We start from the raw sequence: 19551 nt of genomic DNA, 5'->3' as shown, positions 1-19551 counted from the left end.
TACAGACATCCTGCTGATCTCACTGTGAACCTGTGCTGCGTTTCTGGGACTCGTTTCTTTATTGTGTGGCACTGGGTCAAACCCAGGCTCTCCTGCCTGCTGACAAGGATCTGCCATTGTGCTCGTCCCCAACCCAATGCACTTGTTTTTAATTCTTTATTATTTTTATTTATATTCCAGAGAAAGGAAAAGTAAACACAGTATAAACTTAAAATTAAGCCTATTGAAGTTAAAATAAACTTAAAAGGAATATTTTATGACTGTGGTCTTCAACAGAGACACAGAAAGAGAGTGAGCAAGTGAGACAAGAGGAAATGGAGGAAGGAGAGGAGGGAAGGAGAGAGGAGAGGAGGGAAGGAGGGAGGGCCAGAGACGCCAGGAATTCCAGGGCTTGCAGTCTGAGCAGGGAGGAGTAGACCAACCAAACTACTAATTGGACTACTAATTAGACTACTGGTAGGACTGAGTTCAACTAAAATAATTTTTTTCTTTTTCTTTTTTTTTTCAACTAAAATAATTTCTTTAAAAAACTTTTCAAAGCAGTATGGAGATTCCTTGGAAAACTAGCAATGGAACCACCATTTGACCCAGTTATCCCATATACCCAAGGGACTTAAAATCAGCATAGTATAGTGATGCAACTACATCAGTGTTTATAGTAATAGCCAAAATAAGGAACCAACCTGGGGGCCTTCTACAGATGAATGGATAAAGAAATGTGGTATATGTACACAATGGAACATTAGTCTGCCATAAAAGAGAATGAATTATGATATTTGCCAATAGTTGAATGGAACTGATGAATATCATGCTAAATTAAATGAGCCAGTCCCAAAATACCAAAGGCCAAATGTTCTCTGTGATATGTGAATGCTAATTCACAATAAGAGAAGGTGGGGAGGGGAAGAGTAGTAGTCCACTGGATTAGACATTGGGGAATGAATGGAAGAGAGGGGAGAAGAAATAGGAAAGACAATAGGATGAACAGGTTATAACTTTCCTATCCTTGCATGTGAATACACCACCAGGGTAACTCCACACCATGTACAACCACAAGAATAGGATCCCAATTAGAATAGGTTATCCTCCCTGTATGTACATATGTCAAAATATACTCTACTGTCTTGTGTATCTAAAAAGAAAAAATTAAAAAATTGAATTAAAAAAAAAAACTTTTGAAGAGATACTTCTTTGGACCAGAGTTAATGGACTGAATTTCATGCACATTACATTAGTGACTACACACCACTTTGTACTTCATGCAGTAATTACATCACATAGGGGTATTCTTTTTCTTTTCCCGTGTTCGACTGGCAGGGGAGAAGCTGTCCCCATCTTACTGACAGATCATTGGTCTTATAAAGGCCTGCCATGCTCTTCACCAAGTGAGCAACCAATATCCAGACTCCTTCAAAGTATGTGGAACTGGCCAGGATATTTCCTGTTATTGACCATTGTGCCCCAACTTTATATGCTTGGTGCAATTCTTTAAAACTATGCAATAAATTATTCAGTGTGTTTGTCCTTTTTTTCTGTTAAATGAAATTTTAGCTGCTCTTGTCACAGAAGCAAACCAGTAACTCTGAGATGATGGATGTGTTAATTTGCTTTACTATAGTAACTATTTTAATATAATAAACATATCATACTATCATGTTGTGTATTGAATACATGAAATACAAATTTTTTATGATTAAAGACTGAATTCTTTATTTGGAATGAAATAGTCTTGTCTTACACAGTAGATAATAGGAAGGAGTAATGTATACACCTTATTAACCATAAATGAAAAGAGAAAACCAGTGCAAAATGCAGCAGACAATACATCTCCATCATATTGCAAAGGCTGATACCAGGACAACACTACTTCAGAAAGTTGCCAGCAAAATAGTGAATGTGTGAAACAAGGAAAAATATTGTGTTTATAGGGTGCAGAAAGTTTCCCAGAATCTGACAGAGCGCATGCATCTCTGCACTCAAAATACACTGAGAGAATAATTTAACCATGATGGTAGAGACTACAGAAAATGCTATATTGTGTATAAACCTGGCCTCTCTAATCACCTCCCTATGTGCCTGGAACAGCTTGACGTTGTTCATGTTTGACTGCCAATATTTCACATATCCTCCGTGGACTGCTGTCAACATCCACATGTCATTATGTGACCAAGTCATGGCCCTCACTGGGCTATCGTGAGCTTATAATATTGTTTCAAAATTGAAAAGTGAGTCCATTCCACAAGGTGAATTCTCCACTAGAAACTCCAGTAACCAACCATCTTCCTTCTGGAGTCCACCTGACAACAAATACTGGACACTTAATTTGTTGATGTCCAAACAAACTTAGTTGTTACTGCATTCATAGGCTTATTCAACATTCCCATAGGTGGAACCAGATCATTATAACAACCTGCATCAGGTTGAATTGCCCTCATATCTCTCTGGTCTCTTTGCCATATTCTATTCTCTAAATACTTAATTACATATGGATTGTAGTCTGTGGTTTTTCGGTTTACAGCTTTTCTCATTCGTTTTCCATCAAAGGTAAGCTGCTGCATTGCTTGCTGCTGTGCGAAGTCAGGTCGTTTATAAAACAGTTGTCGAGGTGCCTGGGATTAGAACCATGGCATATGGAAAAAACAAGGAGGAGAACCAATTTCTGTGACCACGGTGATGTTGTCCTTCTAGTACCCCCGTCAGGTGTTGAGCAGAGCTCCTAAATGCGAGCGAAGCATTCAACTTCACAGTTGGGAACGTCTCTACTCTCCAGACTCCTTCCGCCTCCCCTCCTAATCCCGGTTCTGCAAAACTGCAGCCGCCATCTTCCCCAATCGAAACACAAATATTTTAAAAGGAAAGTATTAAACTTGAAGTAGTAAACTGCTATTGTCCTTATCCGGGTAACATAGGTACAAGTACCAACAGAATCACAAGAACTAAACCACTAACATGTTGCCCCCACCAACCCCTTTCTCCCTGCAAGATTGGTGGAAGTAGATCAAAGACTGGGACCTGTCCAAACATCTCTGTGGTGCTAGTAACAGGAACAGCAGATGAGCCCCTCCGTCTTGCTCCATCCTGCTCAGAACCTCATCCGAGAAAAGCCCCAATGTTTGTAGGAATGACCTTAAGCAGGTTTTTTTTTATCCTGCAAATCAATTATATAAAATAGTGACTTCCCTGGGTGTCTTCATGCATGCACGTGGCACAATGGGATCAGTTTCACTCCCCTCCAGCTTCCCTGCTCCCTCCCCTGGTTCCCTTCCTCCACATAAAGCCTCTGCCTTCTTAAGTAGATATTTTTAACAAAGGATTTTAGTAAGTGATTGGAAACGCAGCATCATGTGCTGGAAAGATTCCCAAATCGCAGCATATAAATTTCACTTTCCACTACTAAGTGGGAGACCTGGTGTGCCTGCCTGCTCCAATGAGTGCCTCAAAATCTGCATCTCCTTTTGTTCTATGAGAACTACTCTATTAATTGGCTACGACCATGAGCCCCATTTTACAGGTGAAAATACTGAGGCTTAGAGAGTTTAATTTGCACAACCAACAAGTGGCAGAGCAAGAGTCCATCACAAAACCTGGTGCTCGTGACCAGGGCATCATCAGCGTGTCACGACACTGCCATGGATCTGTGAATCGCTCACTTCCCTGTCATGAATCTGTGTGTACCTTAGCGTCTTGACGTCCTCTATTACGCCTAGGAAACAGGCAGTATCTGCCTTGGGACCACTGTGATAATGAGTCATATCAGAATCCTGCGAAAATGTATAAAATAAACGTGCATCGTGAGCAGGAAGTGTGTGCACGTGGAATTACGCTTATCAAGCTATCTTACCATTGTGCCATCTTGGGAAAGTCCCTTAACCTCTCAGACCTCGTATCCTTCGCCCACTCATTGAGAACTGGAGACTAAAAAACACCGATGTCCTTTCCAGCCCAAATGACTCAAGGTCAGTTTAAAAAATCACAATTCTGAGATTGCAATAGGACCACAGGGAAGTAGGGAGTCAATCCACTTGGCAAAGCAGGGCATGAAATCAGCAGGGACAGAAACTCCAGAGCAACCCCGACCCAAGAGGGAGTCCCTGCAGTTTCCCTCTAATTGGCTTCTCTCCTCTCACCTCTGCTCTTGGTGGCACATTTAAGAGGATCCCCAGTGTGGCCGCCACAATGCTGTGAGTGGACGGCCAGGTTCACGGTCCACAGCACCCAGCAAGGAGTGCCGCAGGCCCACTCAGAAACGTCTTTGGAAAAGAAACAGGCAGTTTCAACTTCTGAGAAGAATTCTCCTCTGTTGAGGGATCTGGGTCAAGGTCAGAAGATCTGGGTCAAGGTCAGAGGGCAAGACACAGAGCTATCTCCAGAGAGATCCTTGTGGTTTTGCAGTAGGACCCCCGTGGAGCCAGGTTTATGGACGTCAGTCTCTCCCACCCTTCCCCTCCCCCTTCTCCCTCACACCCGCGTCCTGCACTTAAGGTTCTTTCTCCTTTTCCCGATCCTCTGCCTTCAGTGAAAACAATAATCCCAAACCTAAAATTTCAGGTGTTACTCTGGGGCCAGGGGTGGGTGTTGAATTCTTAAGAATGTGACCTTGAACTCTGTTCCTTTCTGCTTTCTCACTGGTACAATGGGGCTCATGGAGTCAAAGGAGATGACATCTATAAAGCCCAACAGATTTTAAATCAGAAATTGAGATTTGGAACAAAAAGAATACTTTACAAGTTTCAGGGGAACTTCCTGAGATGAAAACACACCTGCCTAGGTTTCCTAATTTTCTTCACCCCCAGAACTCTTTTAATGTAATTTGACCCCATCGGGATTCTCTTTTTGAATTAATAACCAATTATTATTAATTCAATTATTATTACTTTTGAATTAATAGTAATTAATTAATTATCATGATTGATAATTTAACTTCATTGACGTACGCAGCGTGGACTCATGACTTGTCACTGAGTCTCAACGACAGCACACAGTATGCATCTCAATTCCTTTAGACCTTTTGGAAGCTTCAGCTGGTTCTCCCTTGTCACCTTTGTTGACCGTGAGGGCTGGAGACACGAGCTGGGGCCACAGAGATGTCAGACATGCCCCTTCCAGACACAGGTCGTATTGAGCTAAATGTCCTCCTTAACCTTCTTTTACTTATATTTTTTGTCATTCAGCAAAATATCTGATTTTAACTATTTTGATGCCTAGCACATCTCATTAAACCGACCATGTCCCTAATTAGGTCAGAAGCGGAAAGGGTCTTGATTAGCTATATCCACCTAGTGGAATCTGTAACCCGAATTTACATCAGTCAGCTTTTCTTCTCCAGTTGTCTTGAAAGATGGTGAACACCTGCAAAACATTTATCCAAAAAGTGAGTATATTCAGAGGTGGTTATTCCCCCTTTTCCTTCAGCTTACAAAATTTTAACAAGTTAAATTGTCGTGATAAATTTTATCATGAATAAGAAAAGCAACCCCCATTTTCTCACTGTCTTCTAGGAATGGTGGATCACACAGAAGTCACTCATGGGTGGCTTCCTGTGTCACCAGAATGCAACATAAAAGGGCAGAAATTCAGTGCCAGTGATGGATTTTCGTTGAACTCACTGATTATATTGGTGCTTGGGGCATGTTGTCTGTGAGAATTTCTAATTTTAAAATATTCTTAGGAACTCTAACTCATACTGAGTGAACTAGGACGTTAATTGGCAGCACTCTATTCTAAGAGTAAAGAGAAAGATTTCCAAGTTTTTAAACTCCTAAAGAAAATTAAACAAAGGCAAGAATCTTAGTTTCACATTCAAAACTGGTCAAAGAACTGCTTGTTACTGACTTCAACACATATTTACTGAGTTATGCAAGTGCTAGCGTTCACATGCTTCGTGTTGAGTAGCGGAACATCACTAGTCTGTGTCCTGGGTCTGGTCAGCACTACCTGCTCCGGGGTACTGGGTGGTGGTTGGACATAAAAGTAACAGCAGGAATTTGCAATTCAGCTTGGTAGAGATCACACAGTAATACAAGAGAGAAGTAGGTGGAATGATTTCTTTTTTGTTGTTGTTGTTCTTTTTAGACATACATGAAAATAGAACGTATTTTAACATATTATACAAACATGGAGTGTAACTTATTCTAATCAGGATCCTGTTCTTGTGCTTGTACATGATGTGGAGTTACACTGGTCTTGTATTCATACACCAAGATAGGAAAGTGATGTCTGATTCATTCTCCTGTCTTTCCTATTCCCATCCCTGGATCCAAAGTCCAAATTATGTACCTTAAAATTGAGAATCCTTTGGGGCAGGCCAGCTCCCCACGAGGAAAAATGCCTTAATATTGAGGATCCTCATGTGAATTGCCCAGGAATACTTGTTACATAATTTTCAGGGGGCAAACCTGCTTCTTCCACACCAAACTACATCAGAACTATTTATTGTGATATTATGTTTCAGGTCAGGGTAGAGAGGTATTAAGTTCATTTCTAAAATGTTTAAGAAGTGATCATAAATCCAGTGAATGATTTTTTAAAGGTCAAGAATAAATTTTTAAAATCTGTTTAAGTGACATTCAAAAGGGTTTGGGAAGAAACTATTTCCAATTTATTTTGGAAAAATGCCACCTCTGCTTTCATGAGTCCTCAGCAGCAGTTACAAAATGCATTATCAAAGGATTTTAAAAAGCATTTTAATTAAGCAAGGATCTCAGTCTTCTGTATAAAAATCATAGCATTTCATGGCTTTTTTAAAGAATTACCAAATTTTAAATATCTCTTGTCATAGTTCAGCTCTTAAATGTCGCCAAGGGTCCATAAGTTAAAGAACGGGTCGCCAGCTGGTGGTGCTACTGGTAGATATGAAGTCCGGGAGGGGAAGGGAGGCCTGGGTCCCTGAGGGCAGGACCTTCAGGGGTGAACTGGGACCTCTCCCTTGCCTTGGCTCTCATCTCGCACTTCCCAGTCACACTGGCTGAGGAGGCGGAGCCCTCCCCGTCCTGTACTGTGCTGCCTCAGGCCCAAAGACACAGGGCCAAGGAACTGTGGATTAGAACCTCTGAAACTGTAAGCCAAACACAACTTCCCTTCTGTAAATAGTTTGTCTCAGGCATTTTGTCACAGTCATGGAAATCTGACACATCTCTTTTAATTCACACAAGGCCACAAATCGAGCCTAAAACAATGAACAGTTGCTCGATGATTTAAGAAGAAAAGGGACATTGCAAGACGGAGAAGCACCTCCCCTTTCCCAGCGCTCCCTAAAGGAAAAGGTGATGCATAAGAAAGTGGCCACGCTGTCCTTCCTCCTGAGTCACCACCGCCTTCTTTGTCTCCTTTCTCACACCAGGAGCAGTGAGGCCATGACTCACAGGAACCTCACAGAGATCACGCAGTTCATCCTCCTGGGGTTCTCAGACTTTCCCAGAATCACAGCAGTGCTCTTTGTGACCTTCCTGCTGACCTACGTGACGACGCTGACCTGGAACCTGGCCCTCGTCGTGTTAATCAGGATGGATCCCCACCTCCACACGCCCATGTACTTCTTCCTCAGCAATCTGTCCTGCATAGACCTCTGCTATGTCACCTCCACAGTCCCCAAGATGCTGTCCAACTTCTTCCAGGAGCAGCAAACCATCAGCTTTGCAGGCTGCATGGTTCAGTACTTCTTCTTCTCAACCATGGGGCTGAGTGAGTCCTGTCTCATGACGGCCATGGCTTATGACCGCTACGCTGCCATTTGCAACCCTCTGCTCTACTCTGCAATCATGTCGCCCTCCCGCTGTGCTGGCATGGTGCTGGGATCCTACACGGCCGGACTCACTGCCTGCTTATCCCAAATATGCTCTCTGCTTCAGCTCCACTTCTGTGGGCCTAACATCATCAGCCACTTCTTCTGTGACATGCCCCAGCTGCTGAAAATCTCTTGCACTGACACGTTCTTCGTGCAAGTCCTGACCGCGATACTAACCATGTTCTACGGGATCGGGAATGTCCTCCTTATCGTGATCTCCTATGGCTACATTGTCAGGTCCATCCTGAAGATCACGTCTGCCAAAGGCAGGTCCAAGGCCTTCAACACCTGCGCGTCTCACCTCACAGCCGTTTCCCTCTTCTACACGTCAGGTATCTTTGTCTATTTGAGTTCCAGTTCTGGTGGTTCCTCTAGCTTTGACAGATTTACATCAGTCTTCTACACTGTGGTGATTCCCATGTTGAATCCCTTGATTTACAGTCTGAGGAACAAAGATATCAAAGATGGCTTGAAGAGACTGCAGAAAAAGATAGGCTACTGCTAAGGACCCAGATCCTCAGCTTTTGACAGATTTGGGCCAAAGGGCACTAAAGTGCAAGGGACTGGAACCTGCAAAATTCACATCAGGCTAGATGAAGGTTTCATGGGAAATGGGCAGCGTGCCCATCTGAACCAGCAGCTGGCTCGTGCTGCAAAACGTCATGTGCTTAAATCCTGGAGGTCCATTATTTTCACCCTATCTCAGGGGTGGCCTTTAAACTGTTAAGCTGTCCACAAGTATTTATGAAACAGCACTTTTTACCTCTTTTGGCTTCTGCAGTTGAAGATTGCTCTCATCAGAACTCTGCCCCTTGGAAAAACCTTGGCAAGATCCAGAAACATTTTCTCATAACTACTCTGAAGCTATTTCTTCATGGTGCTAACACTATGGTAGTCTATGTTTGTCTAAGGCATTCCTCATTGCTAATCGTCTGATACATTGTTGGTCATTTCCTTTTTCCACCACCTGTTTTCTAAGTGGGAAGGAAGTGATCTGATTCATGAGGAGTGGTGGAAAGAAGGATATGATCTATTCAGTGCCACTTAATTAGGATTTGATTTCTGCACCCAGAGTCTTGTAAGAACGTACAACAGGAGAGGATATTCACTGTCCATACCACAGGCTATAGCAAGATCTGCTGTGGGACTCTCTTACCATCTCCCATTCAATCCAGACTGGAGCACTTGGTTGACTGACATAACCAGTGGGATCTCATCTGTTGAATATTTCAGGAATCTGCTCAAGTTTGGTATAAGACCTGTATGAATCGATCGTTAGGATAGTCACTGAATAATAGAAACCTGTGTGAATTTGCTCTAATAATAAAGACTAACGGTAAGTAAATGGAACTGGTATACATTCTTTCTACTGCCTATGTTCAACATTTTGTATTCCAGAGTTTCAAGGTGAGTGAGTTGATACAATGGATAAAACAGAGTAACTGTTATTTGAATGTTGATATCTTTTAGGAAGTTTCAAGAGCTCAGAGTTACTGACTCACATGGGGTTCTTTCTGACCACTTATCCTTGTCTTAAGGAGAATGTGGTTCTAGCTCTCTGAGTTAAAAAGAAGATCAGATGTGAAATAGTGATTATTGTTATCCCAGTTTGTCCAGGCCTGGGCATACGGATAGAAACCAGATAATCCATTTATGTATCATCTCTGGAGATTTATTGAATTCTTAATGTTGCCTAGGAAATTCAATTCTGATATGGGTCACATGCGTTCTTCAGTTTAATAAAGGATTGTAAAGGAAGAGATGCTCAAAGGTTTTGCCAAATCTTCATGAGTTTACAGTTGACAAGGGTTGGGAAGGGGGTGTGGCAGAAGCTCTGAGAGAATGTGAAGACTCACCCCACGCCAAGGAAACAGTGCCATAGAGTAAAGGGCATGGACGTCCCTCCAGACAGCGGCTTGTGCTTAGACGCACGCTCTTCACAGATGTGTAAACATGGGTGAGAAATCTGTTCCTAAAGGACCACTAGTGCTTCAATAGGAGACAGACATGTTTTAGAGGCAAGTGGAGGATTTTTCCATAATATTGCACAAATTTAATTCTTTAATATCTTAAATTTTAAAGTACTTTTTAAAATTTTAAACATGATGTTTTGATATGTGTACACATAGGGCAATGTGCAAATCGGGGCAACTGTCTTACTCATCACCCTAAACATTCAGCATTTTTTGTGAGATGAACATTCAAACATCATCTGTTTTGAAATATATAATGTAGTCATCCTGGTGTGCAATAGAAGACCAGAATTTATTCCTCCTCTCTGTGACATTGCGCCCACCTAGTCCACCCACGGCCCTCCTGACCACCCAGGCTCGTAGCCACTGCTCTCCCCTCAGCTTCTGTGGGGTCTCTCTTTTTTCAATTCCACATATGAGTGAGCTCATGAGGTCTGTGTCTTTTTGTGTCTGCACTATCGCAGGGTCCTCCATGCTCATCCATGTTGTCACAAATGACAGGGTTTCGTCCTTTTTAAAGATGGAATGTTAAGGAACACTTGGGTGAAGAAATTAAAGCAGTAATGATAAGAAACCAAAATCTCCCACCAAAGAAAAGCCTAGGACCTGATGGCTTCCTTCATTGTTGAATTTTTCATCTAGATAGTAAAGTGATTCCCCGATTTCACTGAATCACCTATATGTATTCACTTGTATCTTGCTGAGTTCCCTGAAGAACAGTGTGTTTAATTCTTTTTGAGGTAGTGCAGAAATTTCCCCTTCCCTGGGGACAGTTCCTAGGGAGTCACAGTGCTCCTTGGGTGGTGTCAGCTCTTCTTCCTTTGTCATGTTTCTTGCATCCCTACCTTGACATCTGTTCCCTCCTGGAATGGTCATGCCTTCTGATTCCATAGAGGGGCTTTCTGAGGGAAAGGTTTTCTCCTTCATGTGGCTCCTAGGGTTCAGGTTTGGAGAGATGCAGTGGCCTTGGTTCTGAGTCAGCACAACACGGTAGTTTCCATGAAGATTCTTCAAGTGTTGGCCTGTCAGTGAGGCCTGGGAGTGACCCAGTGGCCTAGACTGCAGGAGTCTGTAGAAGCTCTGGGGTGGCCTTGTTGGAGGGAGGGCTCCAGTCTTGTTCTTAAGATGGGGGTGCACACTAAGGCATGCCTGCCAGCTCGTGGGTGCCAGGTTGCTTATCTAGCTGAGGGAGCATGCAGCACAGTAAGTCCACAAGCTCTGGTTAGGGGGAGGCTAGGTGTGGAAGGCAACAGGCTAGTTCCAAAGACAGGGATGCATGCACTGGGTCGACCAAAATGAGGGACAGCCTCACAGGAGTGGGGAATGTTAGGCTGGCTGGTTTTCTAGCTACAGGGTACAAGATGTTTGCTTCAACCCAGCCTTGGCTCCTCAGCTGTGTGGAGTACTTGGTTCTCAGGAAGCAGGGGGTATTGTGAGTTCTGTTGGCGTTGGATTAGGACCCTGCAGCCCTTCGTGGGATCATGATAGAATAATGGCAGAGTCTCAAAGATGGAAAGATGCAGTGGCTATTGGACCAGAACAAGACACACTCCAGCGGAGGCTCCAGATTCATGGACACGCCACTGTGTAGCATGAGCAATGGAGGGTGGAGGGGCAGTGTGGAATCCTCCTCTGAATCAACACAGCCATGTACTAGGGAAAGACCCACAAGCTGGACTCAGGGTCTGAGAAAACTGCTGGATTCTCCGGCAACAAAAACTTCAGATGTCCACAGCAATGAAGGGGGCTAGCTATGGGGGCCTCCCGTTGACCTTTTCCCGACAGTGTTTGTCCTGACTCCAGAAAAATGGCAACTGTGGCTCACGCCCTGCTCTCTGCAGCCAGCCTGAGTTTCTGTGCTCTACAGAGTCGATACCACTCTTGCTGCATCCCCCCCTCCCCCGTCTCCCTGAGACGCTCCAGTCGGTCATTGTTTTGGTCCTTTTGAGAGGGATGAATGTTGACCACCTCCAGTGCGCCATCTTGTGAAGTCACTCCAGATCCACCTCTTGAGGAACTCACACAAGCCCAGGAGCTGAGAACAGAAGCTGCTCATGGAAGTGGGCTTCCGGGAGCTGCACTGGGTGGGCGAGGGTCTCGGGGACTGCTGCCTTCCAGGAACTGACTCCATGGGCTGCCGTTCAGTTAAGGAGCAAAACTGGAGAAAAACAGTTCTGCTAACTTGGATATGAAAAAGACTTAGACCAGTGGTATGTTCCAGATTCTACACATTGTAAAAATGTGTTTTTTTCCTTTTCTTTTTTTTCTTTTCTGAGACAAGGTCTCACCAAGTTGTTGAGGCTGGCTTTGAACTTGCAATCCTCCTGCCTCAGCCTCCTGAGCCACTGGGATTGCAGGTGTGCACCACCACACAGTTTGAAAATGTATTCTGCAGACTCACCTGTGGGACAAATAAAATGGTTTAACTCGCCCACAGTAACTGCACAGAAGTATAGCTATATAATATATTCAGAGAAAGAGTCAACCTACCAGCTATCACTAAGGGTTTGGTAGGGTAAGGATGAAAAGAAAAATAAGAGAGGGTCCCTGTCCTCATATCTACTTAGCAGCCAGACCCACATTTGAAGTACTAAATTCTACATTTCAGGGGTAGTTCAATGCAAAAGATGATTGAACTAGACTTATAGGCGAAGACATGTGAGAAGAGGAGCTCACGTGAATTGACAGGGTGCAGCAGAAGGTCCCGTCAGGAAGAGGAACTTGAACTTGTTTTTACAAGATAAGTTTGAAATAAAAGAAGTCACATTCTTGGGAGACAAGTACATAGCAGCGGCAAGTGAGTTGAGCATGCAGAGAGGTGTCATTCAGAACCGTGGAACAAAAGGAACGAACACTTCAGCCTGAGTGTTAATGCCATAACTCAAATTCACTTTGAAATAACGAAGAATCAAAGAGCCAGGAACATTGAGACTCTAGGAGTTGGTCATTTCAATCACTCTCATACCTCTTGGACCTCTTGGCCCAAATAATCTTCTTAGAATAAACCTAACAATCTTTCTGAGGTGCTGAAGGCTTTTGTCTTTTCAAATACTTTCAAATAGTGTGAAATATATATCAAAGACATTATTTATTAGAATTAAGACTATTTGGACCAGCCACATACTGTGGCAATACCATGTGTGCAATGTCAACAGCAGCACAATTCACAATAGTGAAGCCATGGAATCAGCCTAGGTGTCCAACGACAGATGAACAGATAAAGAAAATGTGGTATATATGCACCATGGAGTTCTATTCAGCCATAGAGAAGAATGAAATTATGTCATTTGCAGGAAAATGGATGGAACTTGAGACCATTATGTTAAGTGAAATAAGTCAGACTCAGAAAGTCAAGGGTCCAATGTTTTCTCTCATATGTGGAGGCTAAAGAGAAAAAAGAAGAAAAAAGTTTATGCTACAGGGGGTATCTCGTGAAAATAGAAGGGAGACCTGTAAAGTGGAAGAAGGGGGCCAGGGGAAGGAGAAGTGAGGGAAAGGGGCCATACTGGGGAACTAAATTGATCAAATTATGTGCGTGCATGAAAATGTCACAATGAACCCCACTATTGTACATAATTATAATGTGCCCCTTAAGGAATTAGTTTAAAGGACTATTTGGACCAGGAAATTAGTTATGAGAATAAGCAGAAATTTAAACCTTAGGAAACTTTGGTATCATCCATTTAATTCTTGCTTTTTCACAGACACTGTTGATACGGGCCTTGGAGATCATGAATGGAAATCAGGAGCAGGTCCTTGTTCCCCAACTTTGAAGATTAAATGCCCAAGAAAGCCCCAGGCAAAGCATAGAAAGCAAATTTTATTTAGGAAAAAGACAGAGATAGACTTCTCCAAAGAGAAGGGGACCCAGAGCTGGGAGTCCATGGGGGAGGCTGTGTCTTGCTCCTCTATCAACCCCAGGACCTCCTTTTAATTATCGCCCTCTCTCTCTTCTCCATGTACTTGTCTAGAAGCAGGGACAGGACGCAGGGTTAACTGTTAGCAACCCAGGTGTCCAGGAGCGGGATCGCAGAGGTTAACAGCCCATTGCCCTCTCTCCATGATAACCAGTGGTAACCAGCCCTCATCTTCTGACTGCCTGACTGCCCCCACTGCCTCAGCTTGCTGAGGAATGTGACATGTCCCATTCACCAGGACAGGCAGGGCTGCAGGCAAAGAAAGCATGTGAGGGTCAGCTGTGGGCCCGTTTCATAGAATTATTCTCCTATCCTCACGTTCCCACCAACCTCGCCTCTCTGTCCCCTTACACTGTCATGATCTAAATAACAGGGGAAACGGAGCCCTGGAGGAGGACAGGCCTGGGGCAAGATGTGTGTGGCCTCCACTTCCTGGCTCCCAATGCTTCCAGCTTGGAGATCCAGCTTGGTGTGCAGCTGGTCTGTGCACACCAAGAAGAGAATTTGATTTTCAGTCCCTGAGGGGTGAGAGACAGATGATTCAGATTGTGCTTTCTGCCGTTCGGTGGTTCCTTGTGAATTCTAACCATACCAACAGTGTCATTCGAATTTGTTTCAAAGGTTTGCAAGATTTGAGTTAAGAAAGAATATATTATATTAAAAGCCTATTGTAATCTTGTTAAACTGAAAACACATTGTCTAAAAAAGTAAGTATTAGAAATTTCTGGACAGGATGACAGGTTTTACCCAAGTGTCTTGCTTATTCCCAGCAAAATGACTTGCAACGTGCCTGGAATCCCAGCAACTCAGAAAGCTGAGGCAGGTGGATCATCAAGTTCCAGGCCATCCTGTAAAATGAGGGAAGGGGACATAGCAAGACCCTAGCTCAAAATTTTAAAATAAATAAATAAATAAGATATGAAAAAAATGACTTTCAAAAATTACAAAGAGAGAACCATGTCTATTATCAGTAGAGGTAAGAGAGTAAGAACCCACATACTAGGAAATGTGAGAACTTCATAGTCACCATACTGCTGGTATTGGATTCAATGGTCATGTTTAGAAATGAGGGGAAACCTCAGATCTCCATGTAGAATTGGAAGCACACCGAGTGAATGCAAGCTGCAGAGCAAGCAGGAAAGCTATCGCAACACAATCAGAGAAAACAAAGTCACTAACGAACACCAGCCCACCAGAAGGAGTTGTGGAAAAAGAAGCAAGAACAAAAATTAAATTTAGTATTTAAGGCATTTAGGGCTAAGAGGTGAGTGTGTTATAGACAATTTTTTAGACAGAGACAAAAACCATGCACACTTTTGTTATGGTTTGGATATGAGGTATCCCCCAAAAGTTCATGTGTAAGACAGTGTAATGTACAAATTGTCTCTCAAGATACTGAAAATGAATAAAATTTAGCAATACTTAGAGATGTGGCCAATACTAAAATCAGAAATAATCATATTTGAAAAGAAATAAAATAATATCACAAAGTTCTCAACTGAAGCATTTGAAAGAAGAACATCAATTCAAACCTTGAAGGAAAAAAAATAGTATGCAGAAAGAGAAGAACAAAATTTATAATTACATGTGACAGGCAGGTCTTCAAGGAAGTACATAGGCTCATGAAATATTGTGCAAAGACTATAGACAACATCCAAATTTAGAGAAAGAGCTAAGTATGAATAAGATTTCAAATTTGAAGAGAAAGTGTTCATGATGGTAGGATAAGATAAAAATGGAAGAAAATGATAGTAATTTTCTAGAATATTATAAGTCCTGTAAGTTAATAACAGTTTTCTCAAAAATCATTGATGCTAATTTTCCTGATTTTCCAGAAAACCAAAATTATTCCCATTATTATTCTCATAAATATTGTTTGATTTTTTATTTGTTCGACTTAGTTGCACATGACTATAGAATGCATGTATACATTTTAATAGATCACACTTAAATGGAGTGTAATTTCCTCTGTTCATATTGTAGGATCACATCAGTCATGCAGCTGTCAATGTACATGAGGTAAAAATGTCTGTTTCATCTCATAAAATTTCGACTCAAAAACTAGAAATTAAAAATGTACCTATAACAGGAAGATAAAAATGGAAGCTATCAAATAACTTTCTGTAAAGAGGCTCTTGAGCTAAAAGGCTTTGTTGGTTTTATGGGTGCTCATTTATGGGAAATTTCCAGGAAATTAAAAGGATTAAAACTACCAATGTGGGGAGGGGGGGTTTGGTACCAGGGATTGAACTCAGGGGCATTTAACCACTGAGCCACATCCCCAGCCCTATTTTGTATTTTATTTAGAGAGAGGGTCTTGCTGAGTTTCATCAGCCTTGCTAAGTTGCTGAGGTTGGCCTCAAACTAAATCCTCCTGCCTCAGCCTCCCAAGCTGCTGGAATTACAGGTATGCACTAACAGTCGCCTACCAATGTTTTTTTTTTTTTTTTTAATTCTATTATTTTATTTTTTAAGTAATTTTTTTATTTTTACAGACTGCATTTTGATTCATTGTACACAAATGGAGTCCATCTTTTTGTTTCTATGGTTGTGCACAATGTAGATTCATACCATTCATGTAATCATATACCAATGTGTTTTAAAATTGCATGTCTCTTATCCAGGTAGAGTGTCCTCTTGGACAAAATATAGGTTCAATAGAAACAAACAAGAAGTTGGGGAAGAAGGGAAACGGATCTGGCATCAATCCTGGTAGTCAGTTTTAAGGTCAGAAATCCTGCTCCGTGGGTGGAGGTTGGAGGAGAAAACCAGGTCATTTATTTTGTGTGGAAGAAGAGCCCCAGGGAAGAATATACACATGGCCATGTGGGTGGTGGTAAAAGACCTGAATGGCTGCCCAGAGACCTGGAAGGAGGAAAGTTGGAAGACTGAAGACCAGGCAGGCTGGGGAGGGGTCGAGTCAGGAGACTGACACATGGGAGCAGATATGAGCATGGAAAATTTTGTGTCCAATAAAGTAATTCACCACAGAAGAAAAACTCAACAGCCAGTGCATAGACCAACTCGGCCTTTGGAGGTGAGCCAGCCTTGACGATTGAGCACATGATAGAAACGACCCTGGCAGGAGAGAGGAAGCCTATTCATGAGCCCAGTGTCACGGGTTTTTACTTACTGAAGCTGATTTGTTCCCGTCACTGCCTAATGTCATGGGATGAATCAGTATTGTCACGAGTTCCATTCTCCCCAATTAGAACTTGGGGTCTGTGAAATACCGATCAAAATGCCAACGCATTTGTTTGCAGAGACTAACGGTCGCTTAGGAAATCAATGTGGAAAAAGACAAGGCCTAGGAAAGGTAGTCTTGCTTTATCTCATTTTGATTTTTAAATTTATTTTTAACTGGCAAGTAGCAGCCGTATATATTTATGGGATACACCATGATGCTCTGATGGATGTTTCCAGTGTGGAATGATTAAATCAAGCTGATTATTGCAGTCTAGGGGCGGAGGCAGGTAGATAAGAAGAGGTGAGATATTAACAAGAGGTACAAAGTTTCAGTTAGAAAGAATAGGGTCTGGTGACCTGATGCACGGCACAGTGAGCAAAGTCGATAATATGCTGCATGCTTTAATATAGCGCTAAGATTGGATTTTAAATGTCCTCAGCACAAAGAAATTCCAAGTATTTGAGGTGGTGGATGTTAATTAGCCTGACTCCATCTCTCCACAATGTATACATGCATCAAACCATCACAATGTGCCTCATGAACATATAATCTTATTTTTCAGTTCACACACATTGCTTTTAAAAAGGAAATCCTTTTGTTTGCAACAGCGTGGATGAATGGGGAAGACGTCATGCTCAGTGAAATAGTCAGTCACACAGGACAAATATCACACAATCTCACTGAATGTGTAGAGTGTAAAAAAAGTCAAACTCAGGTAAACAGAGGCAATGTTGGCTGCTGGATGCTAGGGAGTGAGGGATTGGGGAGATGTTTGTCAAAGGACACAGTTTCTGTTAGAGGTATGCACAATATGTATGCCATGGTGACTGTCGTTAATAATAACATATATTTGAAAATCACTGAGAGTAATTTTAAGTGTTCTAACCACAGAAATAATAAATATGTTGAACTCATTAAATAACCTGACATAGTCATTTACAGTGTATACACATATCGAAACATCATGTTGTACACGATAAATATGTAAATTTTACTTGTCAATTTAAATAAGTAATAATTGTAGAAATAAAAAAGGGGGGCTGGGAGTGGAACCACATAATAGAGCTGGTGTTATGGATTGGATATGAGGTGTCCCCCAAAAACTCATGCGTGAGACAATGCAAGAAGGATCAGAGGAGAAATGATGGGATTTGGAGAGTCTCCACTCAATCAGTGAATTAATCACCTGATGGCATTAACTGAGTGGTAATTGAAGGCAGGTAGAGTGTGGCTGGAGGAGGAGGGTCATTGGGGTATACATTTTGTATCTGGTGAGTGGAACTTTCTCCCTCTGCTTCCAGACACAATGTTCCCAGTTACTTTTCCTCCACCACACTCTTCCGCCATGATGTTCAGCCTCACCACAAGTCCCAAGGAGTGGGGAGAGCTGTCTGGGGACTCAGATCTGTGAAACCTTGAGTCCCCAAATAAACTTTTCTTCCTCTAAAATTGTTCTTGTCAGGTATTTTAGTCACAGCGATGAAAAAGCTGACTAAAACAGCAAGGTAGAAGATGGACTTAAGTTCTGCAGGAAACAGCCCATATAGAGTAAGACCATGACAGGTGCTCAGTACCATGAGGCTGAGAAATAACAATAAAACAAAGAATCCAAGTATCAACAAACCTTAACTCAGTCTTAACTCAGGGACACTTAACCACGAAGCTACGCCCCCAGCCCCTTATATATTTTTTTTATTTTGAAACAGAGTCTCCAACTTTTGATTGTCCTGTTTCAGTCTCCTGAGTTGCTGGGATTATAGGACAAAAGAGAGTAGTTTGATGAGAATCAAATGTATATCTTTACTGCTGTGGTGTGCAAATGAGGGAACAAATTACTCACCTGCACACTCACGATTGATTGATTTTATTATGCATAAATGTATGTAATATAATTATGTATAAATTTATGTTATTTTTACTTTTTAAGGTGGATTTCAAAATTTGACTCTTTTTTTTTTTTCCATCGTAGCATCAGTTAAGATCTTTAATAAAATGTGCTGGTGAGATTTTTTTCACATTTAACTTCTTTAGAATCTATTTCATACAAAATCACAAATGACCCCAAATAACCAAAACGAGAGTATGCCAAAAAGCAGTCTTAAGCAGAGGTATCATGATACCTGACCTTAACTACACCACTAGAGTGGGAAAAATAGCATGATTCTGGTATAGAAACTGACATAGTGGCCAACTGAACAGGAAAAAGAGCCCAGAAGTAAATCCACACATTGATAACCAACAGATTTCCAATGAAAGCGTCACATACACCCCGTGAGGAATGGTAAGTCTTCAATAAACAGCACTGGGGAAGCCGGGTGTGCATGTGCAGAAGAAATAAGCCAAGTGATGCTTGTCTCTCACCATCCAAAAATGAACTAAAATGGAGTAAAGAAGTCAACATAAGACGTGGAATTATGAAACTACCAGAAGAAAACATAGGGAAAGCTATGTTACGTTCATTTAGGAAAGGATTTAATGGAGAAAAGCTCAAAAGCATGTGCAACAAAAGCAAAATTAGACCAAGAGAACCTCAAACTAAAGAACTTCTTCACAGCAAAGAAAACCATCAATAGAGTGAAGAGATGACCCAGAGAATGGGAGAAGATGCTTGCCAACTATGTATCCGATAAAGGGTTAATGTCTAAATCATATAAGGAACACAACAGAGAAGAACGAGGAGGTAGATCAACT

The 19551-nt window shown here is 42.0% G+C and overlaps 1 protein-coding gene and 1 pseudogene across 1 annotated transcript; one reads left to right on the top strand and one right to left on the bottom strand.

Moving 5' to 3' along the window:
- Positions 1 to 1693: 1693 nt before the first annotated feature.
- Positions 1694 to 3752, bottom strand: LOC124959036 (pre-mRNA 3' end processing protein WDR33-like; annotated as a pseudogene).
- A 194-nt stretch (positions 3753 to 3946) lies between these two features.
- Positions 3947 to 8288, top strand: LOC124960316 (olfactory receptor 5AN1-like). Its single transcript, XM_047519039.1, has 2 exons — positions 3947 to 3960; positions 7364 to 8288. Exons 1-2 carry the CDS (start codon positions 3947 to 3949, stop codon positions 8286 to 8288), a joined length of 939 nt encoding a protein of 312 aa, XP_047374995.1.
- Positions 8289 to 19551: the final 11263 nt, after the last annotated feature.

This window comes from Sciurus carolinensis, chromosome 11 (assembly GCF_902686445.1).
Source record: "Sciurus carolinensis chromosome 11, mSciCar1.2, whole genome shotgun sequence".
Classification (NCBI taxonomy): domain Eukaryota; kingdom Metazoa; phylum Chordata; class Mammalia; order Rodentia; family Sciuridae; genus Sciurus; species Sciurus carolinensis.
Note: the sequence above shows the minus strand (reverse complement) of the source record. Positions and strands in the feature narration are given on the sequence as shown.